Below are 20,734 nucleotides of genomic sequence, written 5' to 3'. Positions count from 1 at the left end.
AATTTAATGTACAAATGATAAAAATTAAATCAATTACAATTTGTATGTCAAGCCATGCCCGTACAGCTTAAATAAGTCTTCCATTTCACAACCCACTGCTTTAATATCCAGTGTTAATGAGAAGTGACATCAAACAACAAATCCTACCAACTAGAACCAACTGAAAACTTGTCAATTCACCGACAGTAGTTGTCACAAGCGTATAATTCATGCCATTACAGATCTACTGCTCGCGTTACCGCGTAATGGACCAATTATTATGGTTTACGTAATTGTGACAAAAACTATTAGTCATAACTTCCGTATCGTTGCTACATAGGCTACATTATACACGGTAGCTTATTTTGCCTGGGACCGATCCACGCGAAATATACCAACCAACCTTCAAGCAATCGTCGACAAGTACAGTCGACTCCGCTTAATTCGGACACTTTGGTTCCGCTCACTTTTGGCCGAATTAAACGGAGAAACGGCTTTGTCCGAATTAAGCGGAAAATCAGTTGTTCGTTTCATGGTCATGCGTAAAGGCAGAAAACGCATTTAAAATACTGTACTGTTGCGTAATAAATGAATTGCAGCTGCGCTATACTGCAGTAATTGGCACTGATCACATAAAACGTTTTCGTTTACTTTAGTAAGCAATTTCACTTTTTGTGCTAAACTTTTCTGTACCATTTTGTCCTACAAGATGGACGCAATTGTACCGAAGTAAAAGCGACTATGAAGCTGACACGGCCTTATATGAGTCCATTGTCGATTGTTACTGCATCGATCGTCATTGTTTCACCATAATCACTCATAATGCAATCGCATCTTGTGTTAAAACGAACGAAGTACTGTTTATTGTGTCATAACCTAACAATAGAATTGCGAACCTGTGTCCGAATTAAGCGGAGAATTGTCCGAATTAACGGGAGTTTTTTACGTTCAATTTTTACTTTTGTTCCGTTCCCGAGCAATTTGGCCGAATAAAGCGGTTGTCCGGGTTATCCGGTGTCCGAATTAAGCGGATTCGACTGTATTATAGTGAGGCACGGTCACCAACTCAACACAAACACCTTTCACCTGCTAGCCACTAAGGTTAAAAATAGCGTACGACCTTTCATGAAGTCGAGATCTCCAAGCTGATAAGCTTGACTGCGCATATACCCTCACGAACAATGCATCGCAAAAGCCCAGTTAAGTCTTTAATGGCTGTTTTTTCTGCATTATCAGCAGAGAAGTTCGTTGAACAATGAAAGCATGTTTGGTTGTGACTCAAATCAGTCCTTGCCAGTCTTGTCATCTTTGGCTATAGAGCTATAAGCGATTAAATTTGTATCAACGTAGAATCGAAGTATAATCTAGTAAAAAATATCAACAAGACTTCAATACATTTCAATGCAACATGTCCTGTGATATATTTACAACAAGTTACATCAATTTAAGAGATTTAATTAAACTTAACTTTTTACTGTATACTACATACTTATATACTTATACTTTATATACTACATACTTTACTGTTTACAGTATAATGCGATAGATGTTACCGTGTTTCTCCGAAAATAAGACCTACCCTAAAAATAAGACCTAGCCTGAATTTCGAGAATGATTTTAATATAAGCCCTACCTTTAGAATAAGACCTAGTCAATGAATTCGATGTAACCTTTATTGCTCAACACGAAAGAGTAGGTGCAAAAATTCGGCGAGAAATACAGTTAAATGAAAACTCCGTTGGAATTTTGGAATCTAGTGACATCCAAGACATTATAGAGGACGATGATAAAATCATTTTTGAATAAAAATAATTCTCAACTTTGTTTTTATAAATGAAAATAAAAGACATCTCCTAAAATAAGCCCTAGTGTCATATTTTTAAGCGAAAAATAATATAAGCCCTGTCTTATTTTCGGAGAAACACGGTATATTACATTGTAATGTTGTGTCTATTATGGAAATAAGCCTTTACGTGACATCTGGTCACGCGTCGATGCGCTTGATCGATTTGTTTACTCACTGACTTTTGCTCAATGACGTAGCGACCTGAAGCAACTTAGGGTGTTAACTCGTAGTTCAGTGATCGGAACTATATAATAGATTAGGCGGTGTTACGTACGGAACTTGCTAATTACGACAATTAGCACGATGGAAAAACAGAGAGAATCTGGTTTTCCTAAAGACTTGACTTGTATAGTGTTGCTCAAATCATTTCCAGCCGGGCTTAAGCTTATTTTAGTCGACTTGACTCCAGTCATAATCCAGATTAATTTAACTTGCCATAGCCACCATAGGCCTGGTCAGACTTTGCTTATTGCATTCTAGTGTTTATTGCCATCAAGTTGTTCCAGTCTGCAAATGTGAGCCGGTTAAAGCATACAGTAACCAGCTTCTTGATCTAATGGTCCTAAATTCACACAGTCGCGTGGGCGTGATTATTAGACACTTGCTGTAAGGCTTAAAGCAGTTTTTTTCTCGTGTCGTGATTTAAATGTTTTTGCGTCATTCATTATAATTACTCGGTGCTGGCGCAACTTGCTCAAGGTCTAGGCAACCAAGGCTGGATCCTAAGGAATTGATTCTAAGAGCATCGGGTATATAACTTAAGCTTTTGCAGTTTGTGCATAAAAAGTTAAACTGTCTGTAATAGCTTTCTAACATACAGTCGCACAGAAAGGCTGTGAAGGTTTTACTGTTCAAATGTTAATTTTTGTATTAGCAGTGGTGCTGTTTCTTGGAAAGACTGCTCATGGTTTGCTCTCACAACTCAATACCCAACCAAGAATGGAACCGTCAGCAAGTGAACCCATCATACAGCTTGAAGATAATTCTGAAGCTGCAGTTTCACACATTGTAAGCTTCTAATGTAAGAACGCTATGTGCAATGCAATGATAGAACAAGTTGGTGTTATTGTTTAATATGTACCCTGAATGATTTTTTGGCATAAATATTGACTTGTTAGCACCATTTTACATCCTTACACTTAGTCACTTTTTCCCGTTCATCGTTTGTTAGTGTATTTTTTGTCTTATTATAGTAGATAGTGCAGCAAGGCTAGCCCCATACTTTTCGCACTCTACAGCCAATGGCTAACAATTCATACAATACAATTCATAGCCTAGTTTTGTAACACAATGATTTATTGTCCGTTCTCCATTAGTATGGACCAAGAAGCTAGTTGTCATTTGTTATTTGAATTTTCAGGAAATACCTGAAGTTGTGGAATTGAATGTTGGTGGCTCTTACTTCACAACAAGCCTGTCCACTCTTCGAAAATATCCAAATTCAATGTTAGCCGTAATGTTTAGTGGACGGCACAACCTACTCACGGATAAAGATGGAAGGTATGTTTCATGAGTTCCGTATAGCAGCTATTCTGAAGTACTAGCACATGTATTAGGGATACTCCAAATTAAGCATGAATATTACACACGACAGTTTTTGTTATTCTCATGAGCTAAAATCCTGTAACATAATTCATGTTCAAATTTAAACATTGCTGTAAATGTAGCGTTGTGGTAATGTATCACATAACAAATGGTCATAATACAGGCCAGGTTTCATGCAGTAGTAGTAGTAGTAGTATGCATTCCATTTTTTCAACATGCATAGTCAAAGCCACTCTTTGGAAGCCTACACACATACTCAATGACATTGTAGCTGCAGATTTTAATTTCAACATTTTTTCATGAATAATAATAGAAGCACAACATCCTTGCAGGTACTTCATTGATCGAGATGGCCGCCTCTTCGAGTTTGTGCTTAATTTTCTTCGACAAGGTGAACTTCCACCATCAAGCGAAAGCCTCAAAGTTTACCAGGAGGCACAATTTTACAACATCGACGAAATGTGTGAGGAACTCGAGCTCTTCAGGCCCGTGGCCGGAGAGAAACTTCGGAAAGATTTCCTTACTCGTGTAAAGTATTTGATTCCTTTTATTGCGAGACATGCTTTTTGTAAAATCTAATCTTAGAATACTATTTTGTCATAATGCAAAATATGCATAACATCGCTTGCATACTTTACAATACATGATCCTTATAATACTAGACAAGAAACACCTATTTCCTGCATCAAGTGTAATTGTGACTCGGTCTGACATTTCATATCATCATGTCAACCTTCCACTCCATATACAACTGTAGTTTGTGTTTCAGTCAATTGCTTTGATAAGGTCATAAACATTTAAATATCTTGCGCAGGTAGCCAATTACGAAGACAATTTGTACATGCTCATGAAAAACGCCCAGCAGACTGCCTTCGCTCATCCAACACGCATTTGCAGACTTACAGTCTGTGTCTACAAAGAAGAAAATCCATCAATTCCTCATAATATCATCAATTCTGAACCAGTAGCCGGGGAATGGAGACCGTACAAGACTCAAATTACTCACACGTATGTCAGATCTTTACACGAAATACCGTATTTATGCATTGATGTTACGATTTCATTTAGTTCCTTTTGAGTCTTTCACAGGTGTGACGTCAACGTCTCCTTCGGTCCTTGGAATGCGTCGATGGATGTTTACGATCTGATAGATTGCATAAAACACGATTTAGCTCTGAAGGGCTACCAAGTTGATCATAAGTGTATCGGTGTGTGTGACCAGCACATAACGGGCCAGTACTACTGCAAGAGACCTATTTATGAGTTCAGAATAAAATGGTGGTAAGATGGTCAGCTATCTTTTCTGCAGCGCTGTACATGCTTTATCTTGCAAATATCTATGATTCTCTGCTGACTTTCTGATGTTGACCTTAGTCTGTGTCATTCCTTCAATATTCTAAGCGCTTCTTGTTATTTTTGTTCCTGGCATATTTGGTTAATAACTAACGCCTAGCCAGGACAGCTTTGTTAGAAACAGGCATTCCTGGTGAATTTTTTTTGCCTTATTACATCACCAATATTCGCATTTTGCCCCAACTTGCTGCCATTATGTGTGTTTGTTTGTTTGTAGGTAAACATTACCTTCCCGAGTATACAATATTCCATAAGTACTACACACCACAACGGATGGTGTTGTGCTAATGAAGTGTTATAAATACCATTCCACGTATATTCAGATTCAAATTATGTCATTAATTCCTCTTGTATAATTATCACACCAAACTCTGTAATTACGAGGTATATTCCCTGATAATGATGGTCTTCCCGTGTTCGATTGCCATCTTCACTGTGTTCATGCTTTTTGCACTGTGATTTGCTGAATACATGCAATGTAACAGACGTGGTGGTTAGTGTGGTGTCCGACAAACTAATTTGTGACTTAATCTGTGCTTTGCTCTATGAAGGTTCGAATCCCGTAGAGCCGCCGATGTATCTCTTCTAACAACTCCAATATCTAACAGTCACAGCTTGAAGGGCGTGTCAACGCCAGACGCAAAGCGGTTAGGTGGCGTCAAACACCAAAAATTGCCATAAAATCTTTGTTTCTTTTATTATATAGTGAATTTACTTAAAGACTGATTACTCGAAAAATATGGGGCTCTCTGCAATTTAATCTAGTATTCTTTGGACTACCATTCGATAAAATGTCATCAAAAAACCATGATTCAAACTTTTTTTACAGAGGCGTAAAATAAACACTAGAATTTTTGGTCTAAAAAAACCCAATTTTAGCTACTTTCATGCTAAATTTTAGCCTAATTCTGCACGCGACCTGGGACATTGAAGCATGACAACTGCTAGTGTAATTCCCAGGCTAGAAAACAACTCCAACCATGCTGTATTCTGATTGGTCTAAACATGTTTTTTAAAGCCCTACGTAGGACGTCCAACAAATTCATAAAGATCTTAGTTTCAGGTGTTTGACGCCTCCCCAAAGTGCGAAAGCGGAACAATGAAGGAAATAACTCGAATCGAACGGTTATTTTCTCAGCTACTAAAGACTGTATCGCGTTTAAAATGAGATCGTTTTAAACAATGCGCGTCATTAATTAATTGCTTTAAAGAAATCTTACTTCAACACAGGTGGCCATCTACGCCACAGTGCCGTTAATTCCCGACCCTCAACAGCCTCGAATCATTGTAAACCTGGGTCATCAAGCAAAGGCAAATTAGAAAGACTTGTTCAGATGATCAGCGTTATACAATGCGCTAGAATGGAATAAGATTGTGGGGAAACATTTAACAATCAAACGCACTTCGCGGGGCAGTAAGCTCTTACTAGCCAGGACTTAAAAACACTGGCGGACTGGGTTCGATCACTATGAACTGGCAAACCCAGCAATGTTTAATTAAAATTAATATCCTTGCCGCCATGCTGCCCTAACTGCTGACATAATGCGACACAAAGCGTAACCAGGTACGTTAAGCATTGAGCACGACTTTACTGGATCAACTGAAAACAAATTTCAACAACACAATAACAAAGTCACGTGGCTGTGACGCAATCGTTAACCGAATGGCTGGTTTGAGAAATAAAGGAACACAAATGATTGGTTTCAGGTCATTCTTCACGCTGGACCTTCTCGTTCCCAATGAAAATAAAGCACTTGCTCTGCAATCATTATTGCCAACCCAATACAGAGTGGACTTTACGAATACATCATTGTCTGACGATGACAATTCTGCAGATATTGGTATTGATAGCAATTGTGCGGCTGTAGGTCCACTCATACGTGTGGTGCCTATAACCGAGATCCCCTTCTTAGGGCCGACTCGCTATACCTGTGACAGAGAAACAAGGTCGTGCAATTTTACAGCAAGCAACGTCCCTGCATTTGTACTAAGCTTGAAACTAAAGTCGGAATTTTGACAACACGAATGCATAATGAGAAAATAGCACGCCCAGTGAAATGCACTTACATACGTTACTTTACGCACTTCGTTCCTTTTTGATTCTCTTTCTTCTCGTTCATCTCTTCCAAATATTTTTTAACATTGTCGTAATGGACCTTAGTCTTACAATGAGTGACGTAACCAGCCGCTTTCGCTTTGTAGAACTTGCGACATAGTGTACAGAAGAAACCCTGCAATGATATAGAAGAGGAAGGATGCATTTAACCGCTTATTATATGACCTAGCTAGGGCTCTATCATTGTGGCTTGTGTATTCATTACTACAGGTTCATGCTTGGACTGATGAAAATCTTCTCACAATTTAACTAATACGATGAATCAATGAATCGTGTCTGTTTGCGTTTTTGATGCGTTTACCATCCGACTTCCTCATTGGTCAGAAGCACATTCGCCAAATACCTTGAGCGTGAAAACTATGTGTGTCTGTGGAGTAGTGACGACTGGGGTAGCCGCATCAACAAATCCCAAGCATATAACCACATATTGGAATGTGCTCACACAAACAGACACTTTCAAATAAACACTACAGTATTGCACTTTGGCTGCATACAGCGTTCTTCAATACTTAAAAACATATTTTTCTAAAGTCCACATCCAACTATTCCACACAAACACAACTAGTCGTGCTACCTCCATAGGCCTAATCATGCACTGTCCTTCTGGAGTGCTGGGGTCATAAGGCCGAATATGATAGTCCAATGGGTTATCAGGAAACGGTTCTACCTGCAATACAGTGAATGTTGAAGGCTAGCAAGCAAAAGAGAGTAAACAATTACAGCACTTAACGTCTCATAACACCTCAATATTTATTATTGCTTTAGGTGGTTCAGTTGCTCGGACCCTGTTGTGAAGTGATTTGGCCTCTTTTCTTCGCAAGGGATCTGCGATTACGACAAGAAAAAACCTGCACACCACTTATACAGAAAGTAGACCCATATAGTAAACTATCTCAGCCAGAACATCTCAATTGAAATTTAAAGCAAAACCGCAATTAGAAGGTTCAGCAACAGACATCTTCTAAACTCTTCCTTTCTCACCTTTCCGGGAATCGTCCTCGCATATTCTTCTCTTCATTGGTTGGGGTTGGCCTACTTGCACTGCTAGGGGTAGGTCCTTGCGTACTTTTTTTGATCTTACTTTTGCTGCACGAGGGGGCAGCGGCACAGGAGGACCGGGCAACATTTCAAGTTTGACAGAATTTTTCCGAATCATCATCCCCTGCCGTTGTAATGCCATCAATGCATCTTGTGGGTTGTAGAAATCGATATCATATATATCGTACCCAACATTCTAAGCAAACAGAGAAGAGCTGTTATCAAACCCGTTTTAAAAGTCTACAAAACCTTAAATGCGTAATTATTACTGTACTTGTTTATTAGATTTTGTGCTGCACTAAACTTATAACGGTTCTTCATCAAACAAAAATAGGAAAACAAATTATGTCACAAAACCTGAGCAATTTTGGCCGGTTGGGCTGGATTAAAAAAGTCCTTTATATCATCGGTGTTGGCTTGGTCTGGAACGTTGTACATTCTCACGTATATGGTCGGCATCATGCCTAAGCAATGCACACTGATTAATGCTGAATATTCGTATCAGCTTGTATAGAGTTACTTACTCACCACTGCCCATTGCTGAAGATGAAAAATTGGGTCCACTCATCATAACCGGGGAAGCCCCCATATTCCCCATTCTGGGACCATGACTCATCTGTGCTGGCATTCCTTGATTTTCAGTGCCCGTTGGCCCCATACCAGGCCTGCTTTGGTTGGGACCCCTGGAACCTATGTTTGGACCCATGGGTCCTAATATTCTTGGATCTGGTCCCGTTGCACCCATAATTCTGGGTCCTCCCAGCCCCATCATTGGAGATGGAACCCCAAGAACAGGTATCCCTGATGGTCCATTGGGACCCATCATTTGTGGACCGAGGGGTATCTGATCAGGGAGCATCATTTGAGGACCCATAGGACCCACCATTGCCGGATTGGGTCCCATACCCATCATTCTTGGGTCAGGACCCCTGAGCATTGGGCCATCGGGGCAAAGCAGTCTTGCGTCTGGGCCGTGTGGACCCATTGGGCCAATATCAAGTGGCATCGGTCTGGGAGCTGAAGGTCCTGTATTCATGTGGGATCCAGAGGGGTGTATGAAATCTCTGTGGCGGCCCGACGCTGATTCCTTTTCAGAATTCCTCTTTTGCCTGAAAAAATTAGGAATTTCACAACATTAAAAAATTCTGATCACAAAACATAAATCACAACCACACGAAACAGGATTTGCCGTTATAGGCATAAGACGGAAGTGAATTCAGAAAAATCGTGCAACAGTTTTATAGTCGCTAATATAGTTGCTTAAAAGTTGACTTGTTGGAAAATTTAATAACCAAAGGAAGAAATGTAAGTACACTGAACCAAAAACGTTTTCTTGGCAGATACAGAACAAAGCAATGAATTCAAATAAAAAACAATGTTATTTTTAAAATACATTTCACAATAGTTACAGAAGGCTTTTGTTTTGGCCATACTTTTTTCTCTTTTTTCGATCAAAGTCAGAGCTCCTTTTCTTTGATGTTTCTTTAGATGCGCGATTAGTCTGATTATTGTTGTCATCGATCTGTGGTGAAAGAAATGACATTATGTTACCGGTAATGATACATTTAATGGTTTGTTGTTACACATCAATTACTTTTGTGACGTAAAATAGTATTTGCCTTCAAAACATAACAAAATTACCAACTAACTATTGAAAGGCTGACAACATCTTGGAATAAAAAACATAAAATAATTTTCACAAACAAACATGAACAAAACTTGATAAAGGTGGAAAACAGGGTTAAAATTGAAAACTCTTAAGATATAGATAAAACAGGTATATGATGTCTCTTAAAGGAAAACAATGAAAATTTCGGGAAAACTTACAACATCGTCTCCGTCATAGATGAAAATATTTGAAGCTGGGTCGTCTCTGAACACTTTTGTTGCCTTCGATTCTGACTGGGAGGGTGAGAAAGGAACAGCCACATCCTACAAATAACTTCATTCACAGGCAAGAAAAATTTGCATTTCTTTTTACTGGCAAAAGCACGTATCAGGTATACTTTGTTTGCTTAAGCACAATAATCAGCTGAAGTTACAGTGGTAAGCGATATTCAATATAATCAATATACAATATAGCAATATTCTAGTAACAATATATATATGTTGCTGATTATAAGTAAAAGATCTGCCTAACCCCTGAATCATCACTGTTGTAGAAAAAAACATTTGAATCAGGGTCTAAATTTATTTTTTCCGCTTCTTTGGTCAATTTCTCGTCTTTCTTCTTATGAGGAAGTAGGTTTGATCCCTCCACAGAGTCCTGGAAGATATGAAGAGCTTGTGCAGAGAAATTAAAAATAAAAATTAACACTGCTATTTTACTTGTTAAAAATGACAAACAAAACAAAAACCTTGTTAAAAATTATATTTTATAAATTATATTATTCAGCCACAGAAAACTAAAACGACAAAACAAACAACCGAAGGTTCATCTCACCAACTTATCTTCATCATACACAAAGATATTCGACTTGGGGTCAGAGTTGATTGCTTTGAGTTTCATATCTTCCACGTTGTTAGTTCTGTTGCCTTCTTTTGTTGCATCGATCATTGTGTTAATGATTGTTTCTTGCGGCCCGGAAAATGGTAATTCTCCATCATCTAAAAATTTCAGGGACAAAATGTTGTCGCAATTATCTTTTTTAAATCTTACGATGGGCACACTTACAAACAATGTAGTTCACACATTATAAACCGAAAATATATTGTCAATTCTTATTTTACATGTAATAATAAACATGAAAACAAAAGCCAGTCCATACCATTTTCAAATTATCCAAGTCAGAAAAACGTTTTACAAGTTATATGGTGCATTAAAATGACATTGAGTTTATAATTTCAATCCTTTTGTTTCTCCATTTCCTTTTGTCTTGTATTAAGGTATGCAAATTTTAACAAGAGTAAAACATTACAAATGTGCAGTTTTATTATCTAGTAGGGGAAGACATTTCTACCTTCTTGAGGTTCCAGGACAGGAACAGGGACGTCAACTTCCATGCTGTACTTGACGGAGTCTCGAATCTTGAGCTTGATTGCATTCCTCCTGCACCATCTGAACACCAGCTCAGGATGAACTCTCTTCATTGGAAGCTTCCTGCAAAGTCGTAAATATTCAAGAATAGAAACATGACCAATGAAAAACTTTCGACTTTAGAGTTGTTGGGAAAATCTTTCAAACTGTTGAGAGTGGCGACTTGTCTGTAGAATGAATGCATGAGCCAAAAACAGTAGAAATGATTTTATTGGTCAAACTTTTCTCTCAATACTACATTCATTTTAATGTATTGTATCTATTCTACTAATTTCTTCTTGTGTTGTGTGCTATCACCAAATGACTGGAATGATTTCAACCACACAACCAACTATACACACTCAGCCATAAATGTACTTTGTGAAACTCTAAACAAACCTTTTATTTAAAATTAAATTTTGAGTGCAGAGTTCTTGAGCCATCTCTGTAGAATCCATAATGGCGTAAGCAAATCCGGAATTATTCATGCCTCGTTTATAAGTATGACAATAGACATCTGACACATAACAAAAAACATTAGCAATATGCAAGTATTGTTGTTAAGTAATATTGAAACAAATAACATGTGAAGTTTTTTGATATGTTCAAGCCGAAAATAAAACCTTTATCAAGTAAAGTTAGAAACGTTTTTAGAAATGCCACGGCATTAATTGTTGATATTTATTAATTGTTGCCACGGCATTAATTTAAGATATTTGGTAATTTCTGGTTTCTGACTCTTGTAATTATAGAAAACTGCATGAAAAGCACACTGCATAGTAACAGACAAAAACTGAAAATATTTCCACCATTTATTGAATGCAGCCACATCGTGAAAAAACTAAAACCTTGGCTGAATAAAACGTTTGATATAGCAGGAAGAAAATGTAAAGAAAAAACAAGAAATAGTTGAAATTTTTGTTCACACAGAAGATCGAAAATGTCCTGTAATTATAACAATTACTTTAAATACCTGTGTCCAACAAAGGAAACAAAACTCTTCCTAAGAAGCCTAACTACAGCATGTATTGTCTACCTTATATTCAAACATATAATATCAGAAAATATGAAAATAACCTATTTACCACCCTTGATTATTCTGTTTTTAGAAACTTTGAGTCTCTTTAGCAAGTATTTTAAGGTGAACAGCACATATATTAACATTATCACAGATCTGGTTACAAAATGCTTGACATGGAGCAGCGATTCTTAAACTTGATATTGATACTGAGCTTCACAAGTTTCACGAGAAATTACCGATTGCTTTGTTACGCTTGTGTCGTCGTCTAAACCAAACCTCTAGTCTTCAAGTCACCCACAATACCAGCCTTACACAACATGTGCTATCATAAGGGCACGCTGTATAACAATAGCACCTTTCCTATATAAATTGGTCACCATTCAGTTGTTTATAAGCAAAGTTCTTCACAAGAAATTCATAATTTAAACCTTTACATGAAGCTGGCTACGCTATGAGCCTATTATGAGCCTATTATGAGCCTATTATGACACTATGAGCCCTATTTATGGCTACATTGAAATGATCTGCATTGTTTCTTCCTACACAAGCCTACTGTGTATGTAAATTTAGGCATAAAGTTAGACGTTTGTTTATTCATAAAAAATATCATGAACAAAACCTTGTTATGCCTAGATGAACAGCAAAACATAGACAATACTGAAACTATCTTTTAGGCTTAACCTACACAAGTTCAGAAAACTTACCTAGAGTTAAAAATACAAAATAAAAATACGGTAATGTGTTTATTCAAATTCAAGTGTTCAATATACATATATAAATCACTTATCTTTTTAAAAGGATTAAAAATGAATTGGTAGATACCTAGCATGGCTGACAAACTACTACAAATGCCAAGCTTCTTACCTTCAAGCTTTCTGTCAAATGTTGACAGGAGGCGTACAATGTCTTGCCTTGACGTAACATATGCCAAGTTACCAATGCGAACAAACTGAAAACATAATGCACAGGATTTGGTATCTTTCCATCTATCAGGTCACAGATGTTTGATTATGACAAACCTGACCACTTGCACAATATAGGCAATGTTTTCCACGTACATAACGCTTATGTAGAAATTTTTAGGGTACTTTTTATATCAAAAACTGACCAAACTACAAATAACTTGCAAATTGTAGACTAATTAAACAATGAACTCATAAGCTTCTGACTAAGCAACAATACGATGTAATATCTCAGTAAAACTTTAAGCATAACAATATAATTGAATAAAATATAGTTTTGTATTTTAATGAATACGTATGTTAGGTATGTATGATATATATATAATAAATTAGAATACAAAATACTTAGCATATGACCCAGCATTTTACTACGTTTCACTACCGGTATAAAACAACATACTATAATTCGACAGCTCACTGTGAATGAAAAAATAAAATACCACTTAATAGGCTAAAAATATTTTGAAACAAGCAACATAGCTGCACCTACCTGCTACATGTGTTCATAGTTTAAACATAAAAAAGTGCACTTTTCCTACAACCAGCTTATATGTAAGGTCATTAACTTCCTATTTTCTTTCGCATACTGCAATGACCAATGCTTTTTTAGTAACACACTGACGATAATTAATTAACGATCGATATAATTAACAATAGAAAGCCGTACGTATAGTTACCTGCGTCAAATTTCATCCAACCAAGAGAGTGATGTAATAATGTGAGATTTGTGATGACAAAAAAATGTATCAAATAATTTAGTGTAAGCATGACGGTACTTCATGAGGGGTTACAAATTATACAAACATCACATATACATACATATATGTGGCTTAATGACAATAAAAATATGTTCATTCAACTGTATGGGCATGTATTTTATGTTTAACTAACTATATAATATTATCAGTATCGATGTAGATGGGAAGAGTCACAATTGTGCATGTGTGCACTGTTACCATAATAATTAACATTCATGTCGACTCAGCCAGCGAATTAACGTTTTCCAATTAAGTTTATTACAAAACAATTGTTACCAAAAGAATCATAACTGGTAGCCACATAATTATTGTAAATATAATTATACGAGTATTTACACAGTTAAGCTGATAAAACATCTGTGTGACACTCTATTAGTGAGATATACTCGCGAATAGCGACTTTCAAGTACAACGGATATGGCAAATGGATAAGGCAACCTATGCAATATGCAGGTAAACTATTGTTATGTGCAGACAGACTTAAATTTGCTTGACTTTTAAAAGAAATTTTGTCGCCTAAAATTGTATACCATACTGCTTTCTAGTTTCTATGCAATGGTTGACAGTGACTCCCATATTGTGTTACAATTTCGGAAACCTGGTTTCAAACCTGGCTTGTTGAGACTTAAAAACACGAACCTACCCTGCAAGAATATTGCAAAGCTTCAAACAAACTTGTTAAAACTTAAAAACATTTTCTTGGTAAAGGTGTGTTTACCATAGTTCTAACCCGTCATTGTCTTGCACAATTGTCATTGTCTTGCAGCACAATAACGATATTTATTAGGTTGGTATCAAAATCGTGTAAACCATGCTACACGTTGCTCACCTTAACATTTGAAGCGAAAAAAGCCACACAATAACGCCAACTGGCAAGTTAATTATATTACTGTTGGCATAGCAGGAAACTGCACAACTGATTTTGATCTATAGCAAAATGTTAAAAAGAAAGTATTCCGAAACCTTTGTTCGCAAATTCAAACAACGCTTTCTCCCTCGATAACTGCCCACACAACACTCTAAAGCTCCTCACATAAACAATTGCATTATTTTATGTACACTCTCCGAATTGTCTGAGAAATATAATGCGTCGCTTCACGCTTTGCAAATACGCTGAAATCAATGCGAGCAATATGAGGTGACACTCACCGGAGAAAGATCGATCTGTTTGAGGATGCGCTGCGTCGACATCCACTCAAGTGCCATGGCATTGCCTGAAGACAGCGTCACCTGCACAGGCCGCGACTTGATCCTCAGGCCAGACATTTTCAAGCATGCCATCTTGTCCTGGTGATTCTCGATTTCAATGTAGCCATAACCAGTCGGATCCCCAGCCCTGCAATGGGAACTTGTGAATATGATCGGGGTGCAAAGTTTTAGGAGTATTTTGCAGTCTCATATAATAGGTGACGTATTAACTTGTATAAAATCAGGATAGAGTGGCTATCGCGGTGGTGGTGATAATAGGTGGTAATAATAGGTGGTGTATTAACTTGTATAAAATCAGGATAGAACGGCTATCGCATTCCAAAATATGTTCAGGTGGAAAATTTGTGTTCTTGCGACTAAATTTCAGTCACTAAATGAGCTGAAAGTTTGATAAATAAGAATTATGTAAAACAAGAAATAATCACGTGTCGCAAATGAACTTTAGACCATCAGTCCCATTCCTTGGCCAAATTCCAAGAAAAGTTATCAATTCATTCACTTTAATGTCGTAGGGAAGACCGGTGATCTTCAAAACAATCCTGATGAAAGCAAAAATGCTATCAATGACATTTCGCTTGCTATAAGTAATAACCGTGCATCTTTTATCATTTTGGTACAGTCCTGACTCTAGGACTTTGCCATATAAAATTCTCCGCTTACTATGACCATCTTCATATATTACAACCATTGTTTCCATCTTTTTCATTTTTTAATCATTTTTTTGGGTCAATTATGCAACTTGACAGTTACAATTGCACCATGTGTTTTTTCATATACGTTCACTTTAATGTCGCTCTTTAATGTTAATAAAACAAATGATAAATTTAATATTTTTCATCATTTTGTGCAAACTGTATCAATCCTGGAGTGGTTAAACGATGCTGTAGCAGTTTCAGTTCTTGTGACCACTTGAATATTATAGTCAAAAAGGTCTGATCCCAACGTGGTCATAGTAAGCAGAATGTAATGTTAACTGTACAATACTTTTTCTGAACAGCTGGCACATTTGGTTTGGATGCAGATGAAGCTTCTTTCTTGACATCAGACAAATTATGACCAGGTTTCCGTATACCCTCTACACACAAAGCAAGCAATATGTAAACAAACTGTATATAAATATAAGTATATAATGTATAACATCTATGATACCCAAGTAGGCTATATAGTTTATCTGGTTTGCGAAATATTTCTTTTCAAATTGCACAAACTTCCACAGAAGGATGAAATTATATATATATATTGTTTAAATAAACCAATCAACACCTTTTTCTGTGCTTTCATTCCCTGTTTCTGTTGAAGAAACTAAAACTTCCTCACTAAAAAATAGGCAAATACTGCAGTTAACAAATCTATTGTGAATACAGTTTCGATACTTCCAAAAAGATACAGTTTAAATGATAAACAATCATTACATAAATTCAAAAAGTAGAAAATCAGTAAAAATAAAATATGTTTAAAATATATATATATATTGTACAAAATCCGAACCTGTCCTGGCTTAGTAGGTCGTCAGGATTTTTCTTTTTCAAAATACTTTTCAAAGGTTGTGAAGTTTCATTTACTTCAACTTTCAAAAACTCGGCTATTTTCTCATCATCACCGTCTGTCAAGTACAACAATTCCAATCATGTCATACAAAAAGACCACCAGTATATACAGTACCAAATAATACTTGGTACAATGAAAAGAATTCGTATATATTCAGTAGCATAGAAAATATCAAACGTCCAAAATCGGGCGCACACAGATTTGTCCTCGAAAATTGCGCACCGGTAGTTATAAAAACAAACAGAAAAAAATTATCTCTTTTCTTGTCCTTTTCTTGACCTATCTTTCATCTAACCATACGCTAAAGATAAGCTCAATACATGTGGTCTGACCTTCTTATCTGAACGTATTTTGTTAGGCTATTGATTTTAGGCCAATAACAAGTTTCGTATTGGCTGTCTGAACTTTGTTGTTGTGCGTTCCACGCTGTTCAATTCGAAAAGGTTTTTATGTCATTTACTAATGGAGGATCTTAGTCTTCAATCACAGGTAAAACATTTCTAAACCTTCCACAGATTCAGAAGCAATAACATGCATTTGACTTTTGTACGCATTTTGCGGTTTGCACAAAAAAATGCAGGTCAACTGACTGTTCTTGAGATGACTCTTCTCGTGACTAAAGTTTTTTCCTTTTTTTTCTTTGGTGTCTTTTAAAATGTAAACCTTTGTTTTATATTTTAAATATTTTTCATATAACAGTATATTTCCGGCCTTGTCCAGTGCAAAAACCTAATAAAGTGGACTTACTAAACAAAGAAATCGAAAGACAAACCCTTTAAACCAGGGATGTCCAACCTTTTATTAAAGTGGGCCGCATTGTCACTTGAAATAATTCAATGGGCCGCAAAACCTATTAAATTTCAAGAAAAATGGGTACATAAAGTACATACTTTTGGAGTGAAAATGACTAACGGGCCGCACAAAAATCTCAGGCGGGCCGCAGGTTGGACATCCCTGCTTTAAACCATTAAAAACATGAAAAGCGGGTCTCTACTTTCAAATTTTGGATAAAAAGCTACATTGTACTTGTCGCTTAAGGGCACTACAATTCTACTGCCGGCATTAATGCGTTTATTGCCTTATAACTTCAAAATCACTCAGCCTTATCATTTTCACTTTCAGCGTGGTGAGTAAGCTCTCCCAATTGGAATGCAAAGATGATATCATAATCGTGATGACCGCAAAAAGAGAAAAGTTATTTGAGTATCGTTACAGCTTAATCGAGATTAGGGGAGACACTTAATCTAGTCTAGCAATTTCAGAAATTAATTGTTTTAATTTTTTTGGTGAATGTTTTAATTGAAAAATGACGAAGGGTTCGGTTAAAAAAAACTTAACACAGTGGACCAATGATGAATTTCTGCAAGGTAAATAGAGCCGCCAAATTATTGCCGAATGAAGAAGAATCATGAATAAGGTGATTCGATACAGAATAAGTTGAAAAAACGCCACACAGCAAGAAATTCAGAGTCAGATAATTGACTTTGATATTAACAGTACACCATTCTATTGTTGACAGACAATACTATTTGCGATATTTACATTTTACCTTCACCAAACATAATACATATTAATAAAAAGTAGTGAGTCTTAATTCGAACCGTAAGTGGCATTGCAATTGCAACTTAATAGCATTAGGCCTACGAAGTAATAAACGAAGAAAGTTGCAGATTTAACAAAGTGACTAATTAATTTCTGAGCTAGTTAGGTACCGAGTATAGTCATTCAGTGGAGTTGTACGTTATCGTATTTTGTTGTGCATCGTCTGTCCCGTTTATTTGGTATATATGTGCCTTGTGAAGCAAATCAAGTGAATCGTTTTTGATAACACCTATGCTCACCGCGTCTGTTTGTAAACTAGTGCAACTAATTTGATGTTTTTAGCTCGAAATAAACTCGCAGTGCAAATTGCTAATTACACGAAAAGTAGATGCTCTTATTTAAAAATTGTATAATTACTAAGTGTAGGTAGGTACCATCTTCCACCCAAGTGTGACTTATTGCAAGTTGATGCACAAGCAAACTTGTAATTGGTAAGTTTCCAAAAAAGTGTGCCTAATTACTAGGACGTTTGACAATATTTTAAAGTAATTTGGTATGCAAAAGCGTATATATAGGTAGGCTGTACCAACTGTATCCAAAGTTAGTATGATTCTAAAATTAAAACTTGTATCAACAACCAGCATTTTTCATATATATAAATCTTTTTTCTTTCATTTCGGCCTCAATATTTCATCAACTACCACAAGTATACAATATGAACTATATATAGTCTCTATAGACCTATGTGCACATTTCTTACACCGCAAGCTTTTAGCACAAGTTTATAAACAAACCTTTTCCTTCATCTGACTCCTCCTCGTCAGACTGATTCATCATCCGAACCGCAGCTAGTGCATTAAATTTGTGTTTTGACGCCATTACTACACCAATATATTCGCTAATAGATCAGATTAAGGTATTTCTAATAAGATAAAATAAGAATTAAAGGCTACACAGAATGCTCGTGAAAAGAAGCCACTGCACTGCAGCATAACACACATTATTGCAGAACAACACACATATTGAGACCATCAATGTCATAAACTTGAGTTTAACTATTCGAGCAGTATCTTAATGTGTTATTCATGTCCAAACTAAGCATGTTATGTAAATAGATTTTTCAGTCTTTGCAAGAAGTACATGGTTAACTATATACACAGACAACAATGTAAAACAAGATAAATTGCCTACATTTAAATTTCTTAAAAATTAAACCATGCAAATCATTAACTTTCAACCCTACAAACCATAAAGTGTGTCAAAAGATATTAGCAAACATTCATTTACGCAAAATCATAATCATCGCGCTGGTCATTATACTCCAAGATATGTTGTCGTATTTTAGAAGTGTCCTTCCAGGTTATAAAATCTTCCAAATTTCTGCTCACTAGAAAGGCAGGATCCATAACAACCTGAGTGCCGACCCGCACATGACCTTGTTCTATAAACATTGTTGCTGTTTTCAACGTTTGCGCCATGTTCAGTTTCACCATGACAACGGGTAATCTTCGACGGCAAAAAGATGAAGCTGTCACTTTGTCGCATAGTTCTAAGTTCTGCTTCGTCGGAATTATTCCCATGTTATAAAGTTTCTGCAGCAAATTGCCAGTACATTTTACTCGGAATGGATCTTTTTCGTTTAAATCACGGATTTTTCGGCAGATGGTACGAACTTCACGGCTCAGCTTATTATATGCCGTGTAATGTTCACGTTTCTGAATTCGATATTTCCTCATCACACGGACTTCGTGCAAGTTATTGTCAACTTCCCATGCAAAGAAATCAACCTTTTTTAAAAGTTTCTTTTCATGATAACGTAATTTCCTCATTGTTAATATTATTTAAATAGAAAAAATTTGGCTAAAGCCTAAATATTTGCTACAAATAAAAACTGTTATTAAATTAAACCATTGAATTTCACAACAAACAGTTTTTTAATTCTTCTCTATGGTGTGACCTTAAAAATGTGGGCGTATATGATAAGGTAGGCAGATTATAGCTTAAAAATGTCAGTTTGTAGGGATGTTCAAATCATCCATGTATATTGGCTATAGCGTATAGGCTAGAATCCTTACACTAGCATACGTTCTGCCCTGTCTCTCAGTCTTACCAATAATTTTGAATGGAATGCATGTCAGATTTTGTCAAGAAACCTGTGTGCAAAGATGCAAATTTTGGCATGTGGCATACACTAAAGCCTCAATTCTTTGTTTGTTCATCATATATATAAGCCTCTAAACAACCACATTTTTTTCTTCATTTATTATGAATCGGCGTGAAGGTAACAATGTTAGGCGTGCACGTTTAGACGTTGATGAATCTCGGCGTACAGGTGCCACACTTTCCACTGTGGTCAATAATGTGTTATTTCTGGTTGTGCACTTCTGCACTAGACGCCAAATTTTTTATTTGAATCTTTAATTTTTCATGTTCCCTGAATTTGAAAGAAAAGTTCGATACGAAAGCAAGCATCGTTTATACATCAAACTATATATATCTGATTAGGCTTTTAAAGCCAGAAAGTCAGTTCGCAATTTTACGAACCGCAGTCGTTTCTAAACGCCCCGCCATATTTTCTATTAGCCCACTTTTGACGCAGTGCGTACGTCTAGCCTATATTTACAACTCCTGCTTTAGCTCGAACTCCGGCAAAACATGCAAACTCCGGTGGGAGCCGATTGAAACAACCCCGGTTCATTGATTAGGATATAGTCGGTATACCGTACATTTGCATGTCAACTTCAGACAAAGTCTTTAAATTACCCTCTATGCCAACGGTGGGCAAACTGTGGCTCGCTGAC

At 36.6% G+C, this 20,734-nt stretch overlaps 3 protein-coding genes across 7 annotated transcripts; 1 reads left to right on the top strand and 2 right to left on the bottom strand.

Annotated features, from left to right (window-relative positions):
- The first annotated feature begins 2,044 nt into the window (after nt 1-2,044).
- On the top strand, nt 2,045-5,209 carry LOC143471171 (BTB/POZ domain-containing protein KCTD7-like). Of its 3 annotated transcripts, none has more exons than XM_076969556.1 (6): nt 2,045-2,574; nt 2,703-2,833; nt 3,186-3,325; nt 3,703-3,898; nt 4,185-4,378; nt 4,460-5,209. In XM_076969556.1, exons 2-6 carry the CDS (start codon nt 2,765-2,767, stop codon nt 4,653-4,655), a joined length of 795 nt encoding a protein of 264 aa, XP_076825671.1. In that variant the 5' UTR covers nt 2,045-2,574; nt 2,703-2,764; the 3' UTR covers nt 4,656-5,209. The 3 variants fall into 3 exon arrangements, with proteins under 3 accessions (XP_076825671.1, XP_076825670.1, XP_076825672.1); XM_076969555.1 differs by having other exon boundaries at nt 2,700-2,833; XM_076969557.1 differs by lacking the exon at nt 2,045-2,574 and having other exon boundaries at nt 2,706-2,846.
- Nucleotides 5,210-6,292: 1,083 nt separating this feature from the next.
- On the bottom strand, nt 6,293-18,860 carry LOC143471169 (uncharacterized). 3 transcript variants are annotated; one of them, XM_076969551.1, is made up of 20 exons: nt 18,728-18,860; nt 16,332-16,446; nt 16,107-16,159; nt 15,828-15,918; nt 15,269-15,382; nt 14,784-14,970; nt 12,779-12,863; nt 11,293-11,410; nt 10,838-10,977; nt 10,321-10,484; nt 10,018-10,143; nt 9,705-9,809; nt 9,311-9,399; nt 8,406-8,986; nt 8,235-8,341; nt 7,821-8,073; nt 7,582-7,664; nt 7,414-7,506; nt 6,791-6,954; nt 6,293-6,652 (listed from the first exon to the last, which is right to left on the bottom strand). In XM_076969551.1, exons 1-19 carry the CDS (start codon nt 18,810-18,812, stop codon nt 6,796-6,798), a joined length of 2,748 nt encoding a protein of 915 aa, XP_076825666.1. In that variant the 5' UTR covers nt 18,813-18,860; the 3' UTR covers nt 6,293-6,652; nt 6,791-6,795. The 3 variants fall into 3 exon arrangements, with proteins under 3 accessions (XP_076825666.1, XP_076825667.1, XP_076825665.1); XM_076969552.1 differs by having other exon boundaries at nt 6,795-6,954; XM_076969550.1 differs by having other exon boundaries at nt 6,809-6,954.
- On the bottom strand, nt 18,853-19,820 carry LOC143471173 (U3 small nucleolar ribonucleoprotein IMP3-like). The gene has a single exon (XM_076969558.1). The coding sequence runs from the start codon at nt 19,760-19,762 to the stop codon at nt 19,217-19,219; it is 546 nt and encodes a 181-aa protein (XP_076825673.1). The 5' UTR covers nt 19,763-19,820; the 3' UTR covers nt 18,853-19,216.
- Between the last annotated feature and the right edge of the window lie 914 nt (nt 19,821-20,734).

Source organism: Clavelina lepadiformis, chromosome 9 (genome assembly GCF_947623445.1).
Source record: "Clavelina lepadiformis chromosome 9, kaClaLepa1.1, whole genome shotgun sequence".
NCBI classification, from domain to species: domain Eukaryota; kingdom Metazoa; phylum Chordata; class Ascidiacea; order Aplousobranchia; family Clavelinidae; genus Clavelina; species Clavelina lepadiformis.
Note: the sequence above shows the minus strand (reverse complement) of the source record. Positions and strands in the feature narration are given on the sequence as shown.